The 21,709-nt window shown below is 47.9% G+C and overlaps 1 protein-coding gene across 3 annotated transcripts in view; it reads left to right on the top strand.

Annotated features, from left to right (window-relative positions):
• Positions 1 to 21,709, top strand: part of neo1a (neogenin 1a) — a 205,012-nt gene that overhangs the window by 150,607 nt on the left and 32,696 nt on the right. For 2 of the 3 annotated variants that reach the window (XM_030106658.1, XM_030106578.1), the window contains exon 8: positions 19,714 to 19,948. In XM_030106658.1, coding sequence (XP_029962518.1) covers positions 19,714 to 19,948 — 235 coding nt within the window. The remainder of the gene's footprint in view (positions 1 to 19,713; positions 19,949 to 21,709) is intronic. The other variant, XM_030106726.1, reaches the window with a different exon arrangement.

The following is a 21,709-nucleotide window of genomic DNA, read 5'->3' as shown; positions in this document are numbered from 1 at the left end:
GGTAATCTTTGCATCTTGACGCTGCCGGCTGCGGTTAAACGTCGCTCCGCTGGCGATTCCCCACAGGTCAGCTATCTGTCGGCAGGTCTGTACAGCCGGAGACTCGCACATCAGGCGTTTAGTCAGGTTCGACACACTGCGAACGCTGGAAATAAGAACAGAGGTATTTCTAGAGGGAGAAGCAAGAAACCACAGCGTTTACACGAGAACGCACCATCTCTGCCTTTTAGTTAAAGAAAAGTTTGCGTTTTGAATATGGTGTCTGTTTCAGTCGTTTGGACTGTTGCTTGTTTTTCTAATGAAAACACAAAAACATATAAAAAAAAATCCCCACACCCTATAAACATTAACAATAGGCGAACACAGACAGACGGCCATGTTTGTTTGCTATTACTGTGACAAAACGCTAAAGCTACCAAGTCCAAGAAGTTGTTTTTTTTCCAGGGCCTTGCTTGTATTAAAGTCCAGTTTAATTCATGTAACTGTAGCTTTCAGTCCTCTTTCCACATCTGGCCGTTCCCGCTCTCCTCTGAATCTTAAAGCCTCGCCAGACGCAGGCTTTTGTCTGAGGAGAGGTGAGAACTCGGAGCTCTGACTGCAGTCTTCAACCGATTTCCTGGACTTTTCCACGGCGGCGTGCAGAACGGGGCAAGTAGTTGCAAACAGATGTGGGTAAAAGGGGCCTAATCGCACGGTGGAGTTCGGGCCCAGGAAAAGCCTCTTAATGCGCCATGAAGCAGACACACTCCCACGGCTCCGGGTTTGTTGTGTGGATGCCGGATAATTAAACTTTCGCAAATAATTACCTTTTTTTCTTACATGCGCGCAACATGCTTCATGCTTGTTTTCAAGTCATTTCTTGAAAATGAATCACAGGTTGACAAGTATTTGTTGATTTTCGTGGAGCCACGCTGTCACCAGGCAGGTTTGTTTTAATCACTCACTGAATTTCACTTTAATTCAATCAGGAAAGCTGCACTGAGATTAAAGTTATGCACGTACGTCACCACTAATGCAGGCAGCAGCAACGGTTAAAAAAGAATAAAGCATGGAAGTGACACTAAACACCAGTTAGCCATAACATTATGACCAGGTGTGCAGTGTAATTAACTGCTCCCCCTTGTGGCCAGACTTGCTCGCTACATCGTGTTTTTCTCATTTTAATGTGAATGGGAAAGTTTTTTGAAACAGCGTGCACAGCGACCAGGCCACAATGCCGACGATGTGGCGTTTCAATGCAGCGCGGAGCGATGAGGTGGAGGAGGGTCACGTTATTTATCATCCTCAGAGTTTCATACGCAGGATCAAAGCAGCTTCGTGGATTTGCGGGGTTTTTTTTAGCGTCGCACTCCGAGATTAAAGATAAGAACAAATGTTTTTGTGTGTTTGGATTATATTGCATTTCATTGGGCTACATTCACAATAACATGGTTACTTTGTGGAAGTGGAGCGGCTGCGGATAGCATTTCCATTTTAGAACAAACAGGCGTAAGAGGCGAACTCCTGTCTGCTTTAATATTCAATACTTTTCATTTCCATATTTAAAAGATTGAAGCCCACGTAGCAGCTGAGCACGCAGCTCTTACTTAATACCCACTTGTCAAAAACAGCAAGTTAAGCTTCAAGCACCTAAAAAGCTTGACGTATAAAATGCAGATGCCATTCAACTCTGGTAAACAAAAGGGAAGTGGATGCACTCCACTACTGTTTGCACTTAAGTGCATGTATATATATATATATAATTTTTTTTTTTTGCTTTCATAAGTTTGCATAAATGGAAGATGCACTCCCATTTGCATGTGAATAGCCATTCTCCTGCTCGTTCCATATGGCGGGTTCAGTCTGGAAAATGCTCCTCTCTGGGAGTTTTATCAGTCTCTCCATCTCTCCTCTGTCCTCCACTTTATTCCCACGGCGCTTCGTGGTTTTGCCTCCTGGTGCATCAGCCCGGTGCTTCACTGGAGAGGCTGAGAGCCCGTGTGGACGTGTGAGCTCTCAGCTCTCAGCTCTCATTCAGCAGGAACTCTTTTCCCCCCTGTCAGAGTCCAGGCCCTTCTGCTCACGGTTTGCATGTTCTCCCTGAGCGTTCATCCTCATTCAGCGGTAGATGCAGTAGTGCTGAGCACTTCATGGACCTCCTGTGTTTGATGGTTCGGGTTAGTTGAATCTGTCCTCTCCAAGGACTGGAGATCTACTGATGCAGGGCTGTCAAACATGAGGCATGAGGGCCAAAACCGGCCCGCAAGAGGTTCCAATCTGGCCAAACCACCAAGTGAATTATACAGGCTTTTGGGCTTTTTTTTCTTCTTCAATAGTAGCGGGCACAATGCAACCCCGAGACCTTAGTTGAGGTCTTGGTGATGCTGTCATGAAACCTAGCTAACTCGCATTAGCCTAACCCTAGCCAGCTGTCAGGGTTAGTTTGTAAAAACATCCATAATGCAACAGCAGCAAGAGAAGAAAGCCTTTCAGATATTTCACCGTATTTTGCACCAGGTTTCATTTTATTTGGCTTCATGTTGCGACTGGACTCATTTTTTTAAGTAATTGTCTGGTTATGTGAAAATATAGACATGACCTAATCACAGAACAAACCCAGAATCACGTCCAACACTCAAGCTAAATGGAAGAAGCACATTTTACCTTCATCAATATGAAATCCTATCTGGTTGTCTCACATAAATTTGTAAAACAGTGGGAGGCGTGCAAACGAATACATTCTTTTTTAATGTGATTAATTACATGTGAATACATTTGTTAGATTGTCTGGTTTTGATGCCTTCCTCAGTCAGAATTCCTCCGTTTGGATGTGATTTCTCGTGTTGTTGATGCAGTGAAGCTGTAGTTCAGCTAGCTTCGTGCAGGATCTCAGTGGATCCAGGTTCTCCTCTTTACCTGCTGCTAGAGAACGTCGTCAAGACGAATGGAAGGAGAGAAAGTACACTAAATACTTAACAACTGTGAGTGATACGGTTTAAAAAACATCAGTCGGTGTCTGACACCGCTTGTCGCTGCTCCATGACTTTTGCAGTTGTGATGCTGCGGGCGAGCGTTCCTGACGGCGGCGACGCAGGACGTTGTTTCACTGATGAAAGAAAGACGACACTGTCGCTGGCGTTTAAAGGAGCTTTTATTAACCCGAGAGCTGAGCCCCATGAAATCCTGGCTCCACATGATCTCCTCCCACCTCCGCTTCCTCCGCCTCCTCCACCCGACCGAGCCTCCATCAGTCCCCCCCCCCCCCCCCCGGACTCGTGCCAGCAAACAGAGGAGCGCTGTCCTCCCCTCCGATCAGCGGCGGCGGCGGCCCCCCGCTGAGAGATGGAGATGTCTCGTCAGTGCCCTCCCTCCCCTTCATTTATCACTCTGTATTTATGAGCGCAGCCGTCAGGACTGCTGCCATGATGTGCGTGTGCGTGTGTGTGTGTGTGTGTGTGTTGTCCCCGAAGCCGCAGCCCGACACAGCGACAGGCGCAGGGAAGGGGATATTTAGGGAGTAACACCGGCGGTGACTTCATGAGCGACTCGGTGAATCACGGCACACCTGAGCAGGAGTTGGTTCTGCTTCATTCTGCAAATACAAAAATGAAACGACTGCAGAAGATATGAAGCTCGTTGCAAAAACCTTTCAAGCTGTTTCTACACAAATCGGCGTTTTCCCAGATACTTCTTCTGCAGAATCAGCCTCGATTGGCTGTAAAAACCTGCGGCAGACGCCCGGATCTGACCTGTGATCTGCCGGAACATGACAGCGGGGCTAAACAGCTGCTGACCTGCCAGCAGGGTGTCGAGAAACATGAAAACTTCCTGTTGGCTGCAGCAGAGAACTTCATGATCAAGAAAAGTCAAATAAATGGAAGCACTGCCTCAGCTGAATCCAGCCACTGCCGTCGCTCTCTTTTTGGGCTCCACCAGAAACTAGGAGACTAATCTGTCATTATTGGTATTCCAGTCTGTTCCCACAAAAATATCAGCCTCATATTTACATTTCTGGGAAGAGATTTGTAGTCTGTTTTGGGGGGGGAAAAAAAGGCTATTTAAGTAATTGTCAACAATGAATTGCAGCTACATGATCCATAAATAGTGTTTTATGTCTCCATTGAGGAAAATTTAGTTTCAATTTATTGTCTCTGCTGATATGATCGGTTTTAATGTGGTACTGTAAAAAGATTCTTCTTAAATAAGCCGGTTCTGCTGTGTAGTTACTGCAGCAGATCTGAATGAAAACATGACGTCTCCTGGATGGACGTTGGCCTTAAAGCCTAGATTCCTCGTCTTCAGCTGAGTCCTCGCAGCTGTTTTTGATTCATCTTCCTGTTGATCTCTTCTTAAAGACGTGAGTTTAAAAGCAGAGTTCTAGAAAATGCTCAAAAAAACTGCTTTTTATCAGCATGAAACCTGCTGTAATGTTAATTTGTTTTGTCCGGCAATTGCTGAAAAACAGACAGAAGAAGTGTATTTATATGAAAGAAACAGAAATTACCCTCTAAAATCTGCAGCCTTGTGCGTCATTTTGCTTTCTCTGATTGAAAACGAATGAAAACATGAAGTATATTGGATAAATTCTGGCCTTGAAGGAGAACTGTTGGCGGCAAACAGCAGCTGAGTGAAGAAACACACAGTCACAGGCGCGTCTCTCACAATCTGCTGACCGTAAACGGAGCCCAACCTGGACGGAGGGAGCCGCCGCCGCGCTCTGATCCGGTCGCCGCCAGCGAAGCCCCAGATAATTCCACCGTCTGTTCGGCCGGGCCTGGGGAGACGTCGCTTCTTTCATTCTCCTGTAACGCAAACAGACATTCACATGTTGAGGCTGTATATCGCTTTAATGATTTCCACGCAGACCCCCGATGCTCCTGACGGATCCGCTGCTCTGGATGCGTTTTATCCACAAACACATCCTCATGCCGGAGCGTTGTTGTGCTGCTCTCCTAGTACGAATCAGAAAATTGAAATTCAATTGAAATATGAGGCAGAAAGATGAATGGAGATCCTTAAAAGGCGGTCCCTGCTGTCCCTGTGCTGCCATCGGAGGAGAAAAAAAAAAACTGGAAGTAGATCATCGTTAAACTGCAGCGGATTGGAAACGGCGGTGTTCGAGTCGGCAGAGCAAAAAAAAAAAAAAAAGAATAATCCTCCACATCCAGACCCGCCCCTCCGAACCCCGGGAGGAAACGCTCCGGAGCACTTCGGGGAATCCCGGCGCTCCGCCGTCACGCTCTCTCTGCCCCGCCGTTGGCGGCGAGGGATCCGGGAGGTCACCGGCTCCGTGAGGTCACCGAGAGGTCACCGGGACGCGGGCTCATTACACCGATTGATTCCACTAAATGGTCCTTCAGTGTTCATTCAAGCCTGCGATCATCAAGCTGAATCCGACCTCGGTTACCTTTGACTGTCCTTGATGTGCCACACACACACACACACACACACACACACACACACACACACACACACAGAGGTGTGTTCCTGCTGCAGTGTCTCATATCACGTTCAGGTGTAAACCTGTTTTCATAAAATCTATTTTCTTTCCATGATTTTTTATCGAAAGGCAACAAGAAGTGAGGAATTCTGGGAAATGGCTGCCAACCCCTGCACATGCAGCTGTTTGTGTGTTCAGACACACAGAGGACAGCTCTTTTCAGACATTTAGCTCTTTTAAGACATTTAGCTTAACTTTTTTACATTGATGGGCCTCCTTCAGTGAAGAGGCATCATTTAGACGTTTAAATTAAAGACATTTTTGCGTTTCAGTTTGAGAAAAGTTTTTGCGTTTACATGATGTTTTAATAACATGGGAAAAGCTGAAAATTGTTCAGTCAGTGTGCAGAGGACAATACGCTCTAAACAGGAAGTTGGACCTTCGTTTGGACCCGGATTCCTGCTTCAGGCGACTCTCAGCTGTGAAAGCAGCAGTAAGTTCTGTATCAGCGGCTCTGAGCGGCGTTTGGGGTTTAAATCCGGTGAACTGGTTCCACATCTAAATGAATTTAAACCTGAATCTACGACCTCCCCCTCCTTCTAATACGTCATACACACATACCGTAAGCCTGAAGTTTATTTTATGTTTAATAGTGTAAATTTAGCAAAAGATTTGTCGAGTTTTGAGAATTTTTTTTTAATGAAAATAAGGGTAGCTCTTTTCAGATGAACTGTTCCAGACTCAATCACATCTGAACAGCACATCAGAGCAATTATTTCCCCTTTAAATAACTCAAATTTTACTGATTTTTTTAATCACTGGCCTGTGATTGGTTGAACTAATATAATGGTAATGTTTTCAACACTGTAGTCAGATTCTTTTTTTTTTTTTTCGTATGATCATGAAAAAGCAACACATCAAGCCCAAAGAGGAGCATTCGATGTGGAATAGTAATTATATGTAAATGTGAATATAAAACCTTTTAAATTCTGCCCGATAGCGAAATATATTAGCATTCAAATTTTGGGGGATAAAACCCCAAAATGTGTGTGAGCGGAGACACACACACACACACACACACACACACACACACTCGTGCAGAGCGTGCGCTCCCACTGGAGGCTGCAGGAAGCTGATCAGACGGATTGTTGTTGCCTAAATTGATTGTGAAGTGGAGAAATCAGCCCGAGCTGAAATTGCTGCGTATTCGCCGTCCGATGGCGGAGCGAGTGTTTGTGTTGCGGCTGCGTCTCTCAGGGACGCTGACGCGAGTGTGTGTGTGTGTGTGTGTGTGTGTGTGTGTTTACAAGCTGCGGCTCTCGCAGCACGCGCTGAACTTCTCCGCTGGGTTGTGTTTACTCGAGCGTGGAGACAGGCCCTGCCTCCATTTAGAGCCGCTCTGAGTGCGGAATGTTCCGGGCGCCTCGCCTCTCAGCCGCTCGTTTTTAACAGAACGGGGATTAAAACAGCCTGCGGTACCTGCGTCTGAAGGTCAGGCTTGTTATCAGACGGCGTTTTGGACAGGGTCGTCGTGTGCGACTGTGTCAGTTCCTCCCTCTTTCACGCTCCTCGCCAGCGTCTGACCTTTTCCGCGCCGTAACGCCGTCCCGATGTTCCTGGACGTGGACGCTCCTCTGGGTGCGGTAATTGGAAGTGCCGATCGCCACAAAAACACGAGTTTCCCCTCACGGCCGCCGCCCCCCGCGGGCTTTCCTTCCTCCCTGCCAGCCTCCGCCCAGCTGGCCTGGCGCCGACGCCCACTTACAGGTTAACCCCCCGCAGAGAGGGTCCGACCCAGGGAGGGGGAGAGGTCAAGACCCTGTTCCATTTTAGGAAGGTTGTGCGTTTACGATGTGTTTCCATGGCAGGAACAGTGAAAATGGCGTTGTTACCCGCTTTCCGTGAACTCGGAGCAGAGCAGTGACGGGCGTATCGCAGCGTGTTGCGGCCCCCCCGCAGCCTTCCCGCTCAGCGGGCCCGGCCCGGGGAGGCCGCTTTATTAGCGGGAGTCTGATGAGCTGCAAATCTCCAAAGAGGAGGCGCAGCTGCCTCCACTCCTGCAGACATCATTTCTGACCTTTCCAGGCCTTTTGGTGGGGCTGCGCTCGCTTTATGCAAGTGTACACACTGTTACACACTGTTTCCTGCAAATCAATTACTCCGCTGCTTCCCCCTGTAAAGGTTGGATTGTGCTGAGTGTGTTTCCGAGGTAATGAGATACAAAAGCAGGCAGGAGGAAGATGGCTCTCTTCTGGAGAAACGCTCTGGAGACGCGCAGCAGCGCCGGCTGGGTGCATCATCTGCTGCGACGTGGAGCCCGAGAGGCTTCGCTCTCCACGCATGCTGGAGCTCGTGATGCATGTGATGCAGGTTTTAAATGGGGGGGGGGGGTCATTGTATACCACTGTCACACACCTTCATTTGCATATAGAGTCTGAGCAAGCAGATGTTGGCCTCTTGTTCGCTAATGTTTCTTTAAGTGTGTGTGTGTGTGTGTGTGTGTGGAGGCAGAAAGGGCAACAGTCACCCCCACATGAACTCTCCAGCATGAAGAGGAGGCTCCGTGTGTTTGACGATGAAGGGATCTGTACATACACACTGTGGATGCTTAATTATTGATGCACCCGGCGATCTTCAATTATAGTCGTCTGTTTTCCCACACGTGTTGAAATAAGCACGTCCTTTGGGTTTAAATGGCTGTTCACACACACAGACACACACACACACACACACGAGGCTCTCCCGATCCAGAACAGGGACTGTCACGTTTTTAATGAAAGCCACACTTGCAGCGTGTAGCCGAAGGGGCGACGGCAGACACGCCGTCAGTGCATCGCTCCCCAGCTGAAACCCGCCGCCACACCTCCTATTGGTTTGTGTAAGCCCCTGAGGAATATGAGAATGTTGATTTTGGATGTGAGAAGGAAGATAAAATTGAACAAACTGTGCCATTTAGCAGGGAAGCGCTGCAGGGATTTAAAGGGCCGGCGGTTCCAGTTGATAAACACGGACGGGCGCGGGCCGTCGGAGGCTTTTTGCCGCTTGATAAAGAAAGTACAAACAACCTCCCTCCTGCTGGAGCGTCTCGGAGACCGCGGCGCGGCATTCAGGAGGCCTTTCATTCATCGGCCTCTTTCAACTGTTCACTGAATAAATGCTGCGATCATCCAGCTGGGAAGTGGGAGATTCACCATTTGGGAGGGTCCGTTTGCGACTTTCAATCTTTCCCATCACTGCTGCTTTATTGCTGCAGTTGGAGTTCAGAAAGAAGACAAAGCAGCTCGTCAGCGCTCGCGTCCAGCCGTCACTCATTTTCCCGCTGTTACAATATCTAATAATCAGTTTAACTGTTGCTGTAAAGCGTTATCGTTTCAGAAAGCCTGTTTGGCTGAGGGTCTCTGCCAATGAGAGCGAGGAAAAACAAATCAAAGAACCAAACTTCACCCCTTACTTTCACAGTTTGAGCTTCTTCCTGTGTATTTAAGTATTATCGCTGCCAGTAGCTGAAGGCTAGCTAAAGCCTCGTTTACACTGCGTTTTGAATGAAAATGCATCGTTTCCACGTTATAAATGATGTTCGTTTAGCAGGAAAAACTGTGAAAATGATGCTGTTGTCACACCAGGCCACTAGTTGGCGCTGCTGCTTGTTTTTTGAATGAAGCCCTGTAGACACAGAGCGATAACTGGAGTCGTTTTTGTCTCATCTGTTGAGCATGTTCCGGACCAGCGGTTCACAGAAGGTGCATTTTCCACTGTTTCCATGGAGACAGAGCCGGAGCGTTTTCCATGGTTCGAAGCATCGTCGCTGTGTGACCAGACCTCTAAAACGCGACTGTAGTTTTCCATTTTCACGGCGCCTTCAGCCTCTGTGAACCTTTGAAGACGACAGCTGCAGCTTTCACTTTTATTTTGAAGTTTTTCTCCCGTGACCCCGCAGTAATAACACAGCAATTCCTTTTAATTTCATTTTAACACTCTGATCTGCCCCCCCTCCGGTGCCACCAGCACGGCTCCCAGATCGTTCCCCAAAAAAACCTTCCCACCACCGAAGATTCAGCGAGGAGAAAATTCCCACTTTCTTCAGATTGCCGTGTATTTCTTTTAATTAATAAAAGCTCATTTTCCTCCAGGGGACCGTGCCAGATTTCGTTTCTTTTTTTTTCTTTTCCCCCTATCATCGCTAACATGCCCCAGAAAGTGTTGAGAGGAGACGCTGTGTGATACTTTGGGAGGCACAAAGACTTCCCTTTCTCTCTGTGGATTATGTGGATGAGTCAGAACACCTTGTCAGTTTAAGCTTTTTGTGAGATCCGAGCTGCACTTTAATCTCCACCGTCTCTTGATTATGGCGGCGAGAGCCAATGTGTGCAGCTGCTGATACGCTCCGCCCTTCAGCAATCTGATCCTGGATCTGTCAGCTCCGCTTTTGGCCGGGGATAACCTGTCTGAATGCAGCTCGGCGTCCTGAGATAAAGGCGATCTCCCCTAACAAGGGCGATCCCTGTGGAGCATCTCCACTGTTTGCGCACAAGTCTTCTCCCTCATTGAGCATCAGCTAAAGAAGGGAAAGTGGCAGGAGAAGAAGATTGAGTTGCATTCATCGGAGGGTTTGATGGCTGATTCCCACATGGTCAGACTTCTTCCCTTCTCTCGTCACCCTTCACTGTGTCCTCCCTGCAAACTTGTGAGCTCTCTGAGTTTTCATTAGCGAGCCGCTGGGATGTCTGGAGCTGTCAGGCGTCCTCACTGTTCCCGTCTCGTCTTGAAGACAGAGGATTGTAAAGGAGGGAAGGAAGAAAAAGCCAGAGTTGTCACCTTTTTGCTCCGAGAAGCCAGCGACTTTCTATCCTGGAGACTTCCTCAAGAGCAAATTGAGTGCTCTGATTCTTACATCCGCTTTGTATTTAGACCCTTTAAAGAACAGATTGACTGGATTTATTTGGATTTTATTTCTGTGAGACACTTTAAGGGACGGAGACCCGGACCGGAACGTCCCCACTGAAGTTTCTGCGGCTCTAAGAACGATCAAAGCTGTGGAACGCTGGACCAATACGTTGTGTCTGCCAGACGTACACGAGCTGCATCCTGTCATCTGTGACAGAATGAACAGGTTAATGAATGTATGTCTCCATGCATTTTGCCTTTGTTCAGAAATCGAGCGATTCTCTGTAATTACCCCAAACCCTGGAAGATGCCACTCAGTTTTGTCACTCGGCCAACTTGTTTGTGTGGAATGTGACAGATCCTGACAGTTGCGTATTTATTGGTTTGTTTTGGGCCTTTATTGAACGTGGCGGTGGAGATCCAGCGGGGCGGGGAGGGGACGGGACGGGGCTACGACACGCCGCCACCGACTGACAGTTTTAATTGACCGTCTCCTTTGTGTGGGTTTCGGGAAGGCTCTCGACTCCGCCGCTCTTTCTGTTTTTCTGTGAGTATATTGTCCTCTCTGGCTCGGCTCATTCTTCTTCGGCGTGCCAGATAAAAGTAGTGACTCAGTAATGGACCATTAGCATTGTGCTACATCTGTCTCCGGCGCCGTCATCATTACCGAGCTGCATTAGACATGGAAACCGGCCCTGAGAAAATCCATTCTGCTGGAGCTTGGCGTGGATTGGGGAGGGGGTGGGGGGCTGGCTATCGGTAGTTACAGCCCTGTGGATGCTTCTGGCAGGTTTCTGTAGTGAGTAGATTGGTGCTCTCCTGGTGGAGGTGGTGCGGTATGACGCTCTTATCAGTGAACTCAGACCACATGATGAAAAACGCCGCCTGGCGCCGCGTGGCAGCCACGCTCGGAGGGATTAGCAGATAAAAGTTATGAGGCTTTAACTCGAAGTTTAACGCTGCTCCAGTTATTTTAATTTCAGAAACAGCTTTTTCTTTTTTGTTCCAATATTGAGATAGATGCTGGACTGTGCACGTCTTTGTCCCGACTGTTTGGTGTATGGGTTCGCCAGATTTATTATGCGGATCCAGAGTAACCTTCCTCGTTAAGTCTTAATGCCAGTAATTCATTACCTCTGGCACAGAGACTAATGACACTATTAATCAGCTATGAATAGAGCTTGGCTACAGCGCTGGGAGGCTGACACCTCCGTACTGTAACAGTCTCTGGCCTGCATGTACAAGACAGATTGTCAGAAGGACAGAGAAGCGCGCAGCATGTCAATTACCCACAATGACAAGGTGCGCGAATATTCAAACTGCGTAATGGTTTCATATCCCCTCCTGTTCGCGACCCGCTGGGCTTCACAGCCTCTCTGAGCCGGATCGCATCATATCAGGCTCATATTGAGCAGTGGTTGTTTAGAGACTATAAAATCTTCACAAAGTGCTTCACGAATGATTGACAAAAGCAAATATTTGCAGACGTCCTCATCCGTTTGAGTGCAAGTATAATGAGAGAGTCGCCGCTCTGGAGGAAGCTGTTGGTCTCGTTAATGACGGTTCGTTCTGGACCAGCACAGAGATCCTGGAGCTGGAAACGCAAAGGAACTGGTGCTAAGTCTGGTTGTGGCTCCAAACTAGCGCTGGAAGAGTGAACAGACGGTAAAATGTACTCTATCAATGAGGTCTGTTCACCGTTTTCGAGAAGTTGGTGCATGATTAGTTTCAGTTTTGACACACAGACAGGTCGGAATGCGGGATCAAACCACAGATCTTAGAAAGAGAAGACAACCTGCTTGAAGAGGCGATGCTCAGCCGCCCACCGGTGGAGATACCAAAGCGGATGTCTAGACGTATTTATAAGAAACCATAACCTCATTATAGAGCAGTGAAGGAATGAAAAGGAAAGCAGAGAAAGCTCAACTGCTGCTTCTGAGAGGTCAGACACGCTTTAATGAAACGACACTGCAAACAGGTCACGCTGGGTTTGCCGATTGTTTTTCTGTGTGTCCGTCAGGATAAATTAAGTGAGATAAAAATGTTGTCTCTTTTCTTGAAACAGCTATATGGTCGAGTTCGTGAAAATTTGGACAGAAATAGTTTGACTTCTCCATGAAGTCGTGAAAAATGTACCCTAAAGTAATACAGTAAATAGTCTCAATGTGAACAGAATTCAAAAGGCAGCAAGTGAGATGTGTGTACAATGGGGAGAAGAATCCGTCAACACAGCTAATGCTAATGCTAACTGCAGTAGGCCTCATTATGTTCAACAGGGGGCAACCAGATTTTATGAACATATTTGGAAATTTGAGTCACATATATGTAAACCAGGTGATCTTTAAGTCTTATTCCTAAACAGTATAGAAATGCATCACATCTGATCATTACATTTAATCTGACCTCTCTAAGCTACAGCTTCATCAGAAAGATCACAGATGTGAAATTTTCACTGATGCATTATGGGAAAATCTCCTTTACATTGGAGATATGACACTTTTTTCAAACTTCCCCTGTAGACGAGGGCACAGCTCGACGTCACAGACGTGACATTTCCCGTAAATCCAAGTCTGTCTCTGGCTTTTAGTCCGTCCCAGCTCCTTATAAATCCCAATTAGTATGCACACTAAATTTCCACATTGCTAATTTCATTATTTTCATCCCAGTAATTTAAAGAGCCACAGATTTAATAGAATCATCGCCTGCGGGCGCCTCGCACAGGCTGAATGTTAAGGCGGAAATAACTAATTTCCTGCTGATTTTATCTTATCTTTCATCTCCCATATAGATCGTCCCGATACAAATCTGCCTAATGAATACAGTGGAGTAAATAGAAAACTTGTTAACAGCGACTGCTGTCAGTTTGTTCAGTTTTCTCACGGAAGACATCCATTTCTTTCTTTTTTCTTCACACTCTGAAGACCTGTTTTTCAGTCCGCACCAGTGCTCCGGTTTACCTTGCTCTCACGCTTGTGTGGAGGTTTTGTGGAGGTGGATTCTCATGCACGACAGCGTGCGCCGTGGATTCTCGCTACACGGAGCCCTCGGTGTTCACGGACTGGGTTTTTACTTTTTAGTGATGCAGGAAGAGCTTCCTCATCAACAAACAAACCCCGAGCTTTTGTTTGCCTCTTGAACCTGGTTCGAGTTCGGCTGCGTGTGTGTGTGTGTGTGTGTGTGTGTGTGTCTGCTTCATAAACGAGGATAATTATTCAGCATCTGGTAATTTACACTGCAGTCAGAGAGTATTAGGATGATGATGTGTTTCTCATCGTCGTTGGCTCCGTTCCAGGGTTTTAAATGGAGAGACGGCTGAGAGTAAACTGCCGACGTCCTGCTTTCAGGTTGTTCCGCGCAGTCATTACTCCGACTGGGTGAACAATACAACGCTGGCGGGGATTTTTAAGGTCAAACTTTGGAGCAGTGGCTTCGTCACTGAAGGTGACTTCCGATGAAAGGCCGATGGTGGAAGATTCTCTGAAACCTGCAATAAGTTCAAACCCAAACAGAACCACAACATCAGTAAGTTAAAGTCAAGAAAATGTCTGATGACACTGATCTCCTCACAGATCCAGCATCCATAGACCAAGACTTTAGAGGTCCCAGACTGAGTCGGGATCAGGATGTTGAAAATGTGGTCTTGACACCGGCCTCGAATACTACAACACTGTGCTAGCCGTACATGTATGTTGTGAAAACTTTTAAAAATTCCCAATGCTTCAATTAAGAAGACTTTATATTCCAGTGACAGTGGGTCTGTCTGGCGGGATTTGGCTTCACTGTAACATCGATGCATCATGAATCACGTTGGCTCTTGGAGACAGGCTGCAGAGGATTCTGGGAAAATAGTTTGGAAACCATTTTTTTGTAAGATAATATTGTGCAGAATCTTCAGACTGACTTGTATGAACTTCATTTTTATTCCAAATCAAGTCTCAGGAGCAGCCCTTTATGTCGAGACAGGACAAGGAGCCTCATCTGATGGAGCACAGCTCCATGGAACCTGCAGGTTTTCGCCCCTCAACATTGCTTCAGTTTCATATCCAAAGTGACGCTGAGCCAAAATAACCGAAAAGTGCTGAGTTTCTTTAAGTGTTCCCAATCAAAACTCTCAATCTTATCAAGACGTGAGTACAAAGCCAAAGTTAACTCTCCTCCTGTTTGCTTTGTATCTGAGTGGGTGAGAGAACACAGAAAGTGCAGCGAGGTTTGGAAAGAAAATATCAGATCTGTCATTCCGATCTAATCAGAGACGTCCGTGAACTCTGGGAATTCGCAGTGTAAACAGACACTGAAAAAACCAAATTAGGCCTTTCTCCACATGCAGTGACGGACAAATAAGCTACGGGCCGCTTTGCATTTCATCACAGTTTCTCCAATAATAATCAGCATCCATCCATCCATCCATCCATCTTCAGCCGCTTATCCGGGGCCGGGTCGCGGGGGCAGCAGTCTCAGCAGGGATGCCCAGACTTCCCTGTCCCCAGACACTTCCTCCAGCTCTTCCGGGAGGATCCCAAGGCGTTCCCAGGCCAGCCGAGAGACATAGTCTCTCCAGCGTGTCCTGGGTCTTCCCCGGGGTCTCCTCCCGGTGGGACATGCCCGGAAAACCTCCCCAGGGAGGCGTCCAGGAGGCATCCTGAACAGATGCCCGAGCCACCTCAGCTGGCCCCTCTCGATGTGGAGGAGAAGCGGCTCTACTCCGAGCTCCTCCCTGGTGACTGAGCTCCTCACCCTATCTCTAAGGGAGCGCCCAGCCACCCTACGGAGGAAGCTCATTTCGGCCGCTTGTATCCGGGATCTTGTCCTTTCGGTCATGACCCAAAGCTCATGACCATAGGTGAGGGTGGGAACGTAGATTGACCGGTAAATCGAGAGCTTCGCCTTTCGGCTCAGCTCCTTCTTCACCACGACGGATCGATACAACGACTGCATCACGGCAGCCGCTGCACCGATCCGCCTGTCAATCTCACGCTCCATCCGTCCCCCACTCGTGAACAAGACCCCAAGATACTTAAACTCCTCCACCTGGGCTAGGGTCTCTCTACCTACCTGGAGAGGGCAAGCCACCTTGTTCCGGTCGAGGACCATGGCCTCGGATTTGGAGGTGCTGATCCTCATTCCTGTCGCTTCACACTCGGCTGCGAACCGCCCCAGTGCATGCTGTAGGTCCTGGTTCGATGAAGCCAACAGGACAACATCATCTGCAAAAAGCAGAGATGAAATCCTGTGGTCCCCGAACCGGACCCCCTCCGGCCCCTGGCTGCACCTAGAAATTCTGTCCATAAAAATGATGAACAGAACCGGTGACAAAGGGCAGCCCTGCCGGAGTCCAACATGCACCGGGAACAGGTCCGACTTACTGCCGGCAATGCGGACCAGACTCCTACTCCGGTCATACAAAGAACGGACGGCCCTTAACAGGGGGCCCCGGACTCCGTATTCCCGGAGCACCCCCCACAAGACACCACGAGGGACACGGTCGAATGCCTTCTCCAAGTCCACAAAACACATGTGGACTGGTTGGGCAAACTCCCATGAACCCTCGAGCACCCTATGGAGGGTATAGAGCTGGTCCACTGTTCCACGACCAGGACGAAAACCGCATTGTTCCTCCTGAATCCGAGGTTCGACTATCGGTCGGATCCTCCTCTCCAGTACCCTGGAATAGACTTTCCCGGGGAGGCTGAGGAGTGTGATCCCCCTATAGTTGGAGCACACCCTCCGGTCCCCCTTTTTAAACAGGGGGACCACCACCCCGGTCTGCCAATCCAGAGGCACTGTCCCCGACTGCCACGCGATGTTGCAGAGACGTGTCAACCAAGACAGTCCCTGCACATCCAGAGACTTGAGGTACTCAGGGCGAATCTCATCCACCCCCGGTGCCTTGCCACCGAGAAGCTTACCAACCACCTCGGTGACTTCAGCTTGGGTGATGGATGAGTCCACCTCTGAGACCTCAGCCTCTGCTTCCTCCACGGAAGACGTGGCGACGGGATTGAGGAGGTCCTCGAAGTATTCCTTCCACCGTCCTGTGATATCCCCAGTTGAGGTCAGCAACTCCCCACCTCCACTGTAAACAGTGTTGGCGGAGACCTGCTTTCCCCTCCTGAGGCGCCGGACGGTTTGCCAGAATTTCTTCGAGGCTGACCGATAGTCCTCCTCCATGGCCTCCCCGAACTCCTCCCAGACCCGAGTTTTTGCCTCCACAACCGCTCGGGCTGCAGTTCGCTTGGCCTGCCGGTACCCGTCAGCTGCTTCGGGAGTCCCATGAGCCAGCAAGGCTCGATAGGACTCCTTCTTCAGCTTGACGGCAGCCCTCACCTCCGGTGTCCACCACCGGGTTCGGGGGTTGCCACCACGACAGGCACCAGAGACCTTACGACCACAGCTCCGGGCAGCTGCTTCGACAATGGAGGTGGAGAACATGGTCCACTCGGACTCAATGTCTCCAACCTCCCTCGGGACATGAGAGAAGCTCTCCCGGAGGTGGGAGTTGAAAACCATGCTGACAGAGGGTTCCACCAGACGTTCCCAACAGACCCTCACAACACGTTTGGGTCTGCCAAGTCTGTCCGGTTTTCTCCTCCGCCAGCGAATCCAACTCACCACCAGGTGGTGATCGGTCGACAGCTCTGCTCCTCTCTTCGCCCGAGTGTCCAAAACACGCGGCCGAAGGTCAGATGACACGACAACAAAGTCGATCATCGACCTCTGCCCTAGGGTGTCCTGGTGCCAAGTGCACTTATGGACACCCCTGTGCTCGAACATGGTGTTCGTTATGGACAAACTGTGACTAGCACAGAAGTCCAATAACAGAACACCACTCGGGTTCAGATCAGAGAGGCCATGCGATCCAATCACCCCCTTCCAGGTCTCACTGTCGCTGCCCACGTGGGCGTTGAAGTCCCCCAGTAGAACAATGGAGTCCCCAGTCGGAGCACTGTCTAGCACCCCTCCCAGGGACTCCAAGAAGGCCGGGTACTCTGCACTGCTGTTCGGCCCATAAGCCGAAACAACAGTGAGGCACCTATCCCCGACCCGAAGGCGCAAGGATACGACCCTCTCGTTCACTGGGGTGAACTCCAACACATGGCGGCTGAGCTGCGGGGCTATAAGCAAACCCACACCAGCCCGCCGCCTCTCACCGCGGGCAACGCCAGAGAAGTGGAGAGTCCAGCCCTTCTCGAGAGGTTGGGTTCCAGAGCCCAGGCTATGTGTGGAGGTGAGCCCGACTATATCTAGCCGGTATCTCTCAACCTCTCTTACAAGCTCGGGCTCCTTCCCCCCCAACGAGGTGACATTCCATGTCCCTAGAGCTAGTCTCTGTGTCTGAGGATCGGGTCGCCGGGCACCCTGCCGTCGGCTGCCACCCAATCCACATTGCACCCAGCCCCTACGATTCCCTCGGCGGGTGGTGGGTCCACCGGATAATAATCAGCAGCTTGAATCCATCCAGCTCTCCTTTTCCCGTATTTCAACTTCAGCCTGCAGTTCAAATGTCCCCGCACCTCCAAATAGCTGGAAATGTCATCCAGATGGACATTCTTTCCGTACACTTTTAGTTTCGCCCACTTTGCCGGACTCGTGGAAAGCAGAGCCGACCGCAGATTGTTCCTCCGAAAAAAGAATAACAGCAGATGAAATCAGGGGCATTTCTGTGGCCGTGCCGTGGAATGTGAAGCGCTTAAACAACCCGACGGGCCGAGTTAGTTCACAGGATCCAGACTGCAGAAGCAGCTCTTTCACACCATGTGGTTTCTCTTCACTTGTTTTATGATCTGAGGGGGAAAAAAAAAAAAAAAAAAACAAAAAATGAGATGGTTTTCTTGTGTGGATCTAAGGACGGGGATCCACGATCCGCAGCTCCTCTGTAGTGGCTCTTTGTGGCTTTCACTAAAATGACATGAGAATACATGTTTTTATCTTGTTCCCTTAATTTAATCGCAGTTTTTTCAAAGGTACTGGTGTATGTATTTACTATTTTGAATGGCGGTTCTCCGTAAATTAACCCTGAATAAATCCAAATGTAGAAGAGTCTCGTGAAGATAGCTTTATTCAATGTGGGCAGACTGCCAATAATGCTAATTTATCTACACGGGGAAAGAAATCCAGGAAAGTGTTTCTGTCATTATGCGGCCAAAACTGCTAAATGGAGCTAAAATATGTAAAACCACTAGAATTATCTCCAAAGGTAAACAGGTTAAAACCACTTATAACAGGAATTATGATGTAGGATAATATAAAAATTCATAAATTCTAAATCAGTACAGTAAAGTTTAATTAAATGAAAGTTAACTATGGATTTATGAACATAGTTTCATTCTGGAAAAAACTAATTGTCTTTCTCTACCAAGGATGTTGTTTAAATTGCTAAATGGCTCAAATCAGCGAAAATGGCTTGAATAGCTGAAAACTCTAAAGCAGCTAAAATGTTAAAATGACGATAACGTCTACCACTCTGACAATCTCTCACATGATTAAATATTTTAAATGTCCTAAATGACGGAAAAATCTAAATCAGCAAAAGAAAAAGAAACAATTCTACTAAAACAGCGAAATGGCTATAATTACTAAAGATAAAAGCACCGAATGTGGTAAACTGGCTAAAACGGTGAAAACGGCCAAAAAATGCTAAAATGCTTATCATTGCCAAAAAGGACTGAAGATCTTAAAATGAATTGAAAAGGAATAACAAAGTCAAAATGCTGAAAACGCTCTAAAAGAAAATAAAAAAGAAAAAAAGAAAACTGTTACACTAGATGAAACAGTGTTGAAAACGGCTAAATGATAAAGCTGGTGAAGCTCTCTAAACAGCTGAAAGCTCTGGGTTCTCTAAGCTAGCTAAACTGCAGCGTCTAAATCGGCTAAACTAGCTAAAGAAGCCGGGATGCTGACGGTTTGCAGACAGCTGCTCTCTGTTATTAAAACCTGACTTTTCCCCAGTAACTAAATCTGTTTCTGGTTGAAATCCGCTCCGGTCTTTGTTAAATAACGGTGAAAAGTGGCGAATGCGAGCGGACTCGTGTGAAGTGTGTGCTGCTGTGTTGTGTCCCCGCTGCCCCCACATTAGCGCGCTGTGTGTAGATCTGCATGCCGTAGTCCCCCACCTCTGTATCGTGCTTTTATTTGTCGGCTTCGTGAGTGTAGTAGAAGTGTTTGATTTTCTGTGGTTTCTTTGTCACACCAACAGTCTTTTTTTTGTTACGTTGTTGTTATTTTGTTTTTTCTTCTTTTTTTTGTTTCCCCTCCTTTCTTTCGTTTCACTGTCATTCCACCCATTTCACCTCCTCTCCTCTCCACCTGTTCCTGTGGGACGCCTTCGTGCCCCCTCCTCTCCTCCCTGTCGCTGTCTCTGCCCCCACCCCTCCCCCTCCCCCCCCTCCTCCTTCCCCCCTCCCCACCCGAAGACGTAGCCCTGCCCTCTTTCCCTCCCCCCTCACTGACTCCTAACACTACTGACCATGTAACGCCAGGCTCCGGAGGGGCCGCCGGCCCAGCGGGGCCCACCCCCTCGGCCCCCAGGGACGTGGTGGCGTCGCTGGTCTCCACCCGTTTCATCAAGCTGACGTGGCGGCCGCCGGCCGAGCCGCACGGGGACGACCTGACCTACTCTGTCTTCTACAGCCAGGAGGGCACCAGCAGGTACGGTGGGGCGGGGGCGGGGCGGGGCGGGGCGGGGGCGGGGTGGGGGCAATTCAGACGTTTAGGTTTTGAAAAGTTAGCATGCCAGGCCATGTGTAGTCATGAAACTACACATATGAGAAAACAGTACACCGTAACATCAACATGGGGGAACGCAGATTTTCACATTGATGGTAACGTTGGATTGTTACTACAGGAGAGTCAACTCTAAAACTGCCAGGAGAAAATGGGCTGGGAAAACTTTGTTCCTGCTGTTCATCTACTGAACATGTGCAGAGCAACTATTTACTACGGACGTGATGTACAGGAGCAGCGTTTCTGAAAAGTTGTGTTTTCCCCTGTTTCCATGAAGACAGAGTCAAAAAACAGAGCCCAAGCATTTCCGAAATTTGCATTTGCTCCCGTTCACACGTAGCCATAGTCCAAGCATTTTCAAAAGTTGCGTTTACTATTGCTTACAGGGAACCGGACTGGTTTTGAAAAATTACGTTTCCCCCTGTTCCCACGGACATATAGTCAGTTCTTTAGAAACGTTGCTTTTACTCCCATTTACATGGAACCAAAGTGCTTTCGAAGAGTTTTTAGTGGAAAAGTTTTGGAAAAAGTTGCGTTTACTCCCGTTTACATGGAGCTGGAGTCCCAGGCTTTTAGAAACATTACGGAGAAAGAGTCAAACCGTTTCCATAGTGTTCCGTTTTCCCTCCATTTTACATGAAGCCACAGTCTCAGTGGATTAGAAAAGCTACACTCTGACAGCCGTTCTCACAAAGTTCACTTTTCAGCGACTCTGAGCCCCCGTTGTTGTGTAAACTGACACTGAAAACGCAACAAAGGTTTAGTTGTACCTGTTGCTTGGAAACGTGTAAACAGTCTGAATATCAGCAATATATATATATATATATTTTTTTTAAGAAACCCTGAGTGTCTTTCTGTTTAATTATAGTAGAAATCTACTTTAATATCTTGTTAAAAACTCCTGCAGACCGGTCCAGTTCAGCCACATGGCCTCATCTGGCCCCTGAACTTCACTTTGCCCACCACTTGTTCTTTATCTGTGCTGGAGTCTCGGGCTCCTCCTGACCATATGTAATTAGAAAAAGCTGAAGCACTTATCAAACCAGCGAGAGCTTATTCATTAAAAACACACTTCCTTCCTCCGCGGATTACCTGTTAGCGCTGAAGAACTGGGCTGGAGAAAGAGAGGCTTTAAAGCGCCGTGATTTTATTACTTCCAGCCGCTCGCTGGAGGAACCCTCACAGCTTCTTCAGCGGAGCAGGAAGTTCATGAAGCTCAGAGGCTTCCATCCCCTTTTTCCATGGATGTAGAAAAGCTGCGGGCAGTTTAGAAAGACTGAATATATTTTAAAATGTTGTCATTTCTTACATATAAAATGTCATTTCTACCTGATTTTGACCCAAAAATATCCCTGAGCCTTTCTTTAGAGACGAAGTGAGCCGTTCATATGGAAACTGGAACTTTTAACTGTGGCATTAGAGAATATTTATTGACAATTATTGCCTTTTTAAAAGCTTTTTAAAAACATTGTGTTATGTCTTTTAATGTTGCTAAATAGAGAAATAGTGAAAGATTACCTGAAATTTTCTTTCCTCGTTATTGTTATTAATGTGTTCCAGACATGTCCAACACACAAAATGCAGATCGACGAATCAAGAGAAAACTAGAAATCTATACACTCATCTAGATATACATACATGTACACACACTGTATAGCACATATCCAGCTTAACATGTCTGAAAAC

Source organism: Salarias fasciatus, chromosome 1 (assembly GCF_902148845.1).
Source record: "Salarias fasciatus chromosome 1, fSalaFa1.1, whole genome shotgun sequence".
NCBI classification, from domain to species: Eukaryota; Metazoa; Chordata; class Actinopteri; order Blenniiformes; family Blenniidae; genus Salarias; species Salarias fasciatus.
This window is presented reverse-complemented; position numbering and strand designations above follow the sequence as displayed.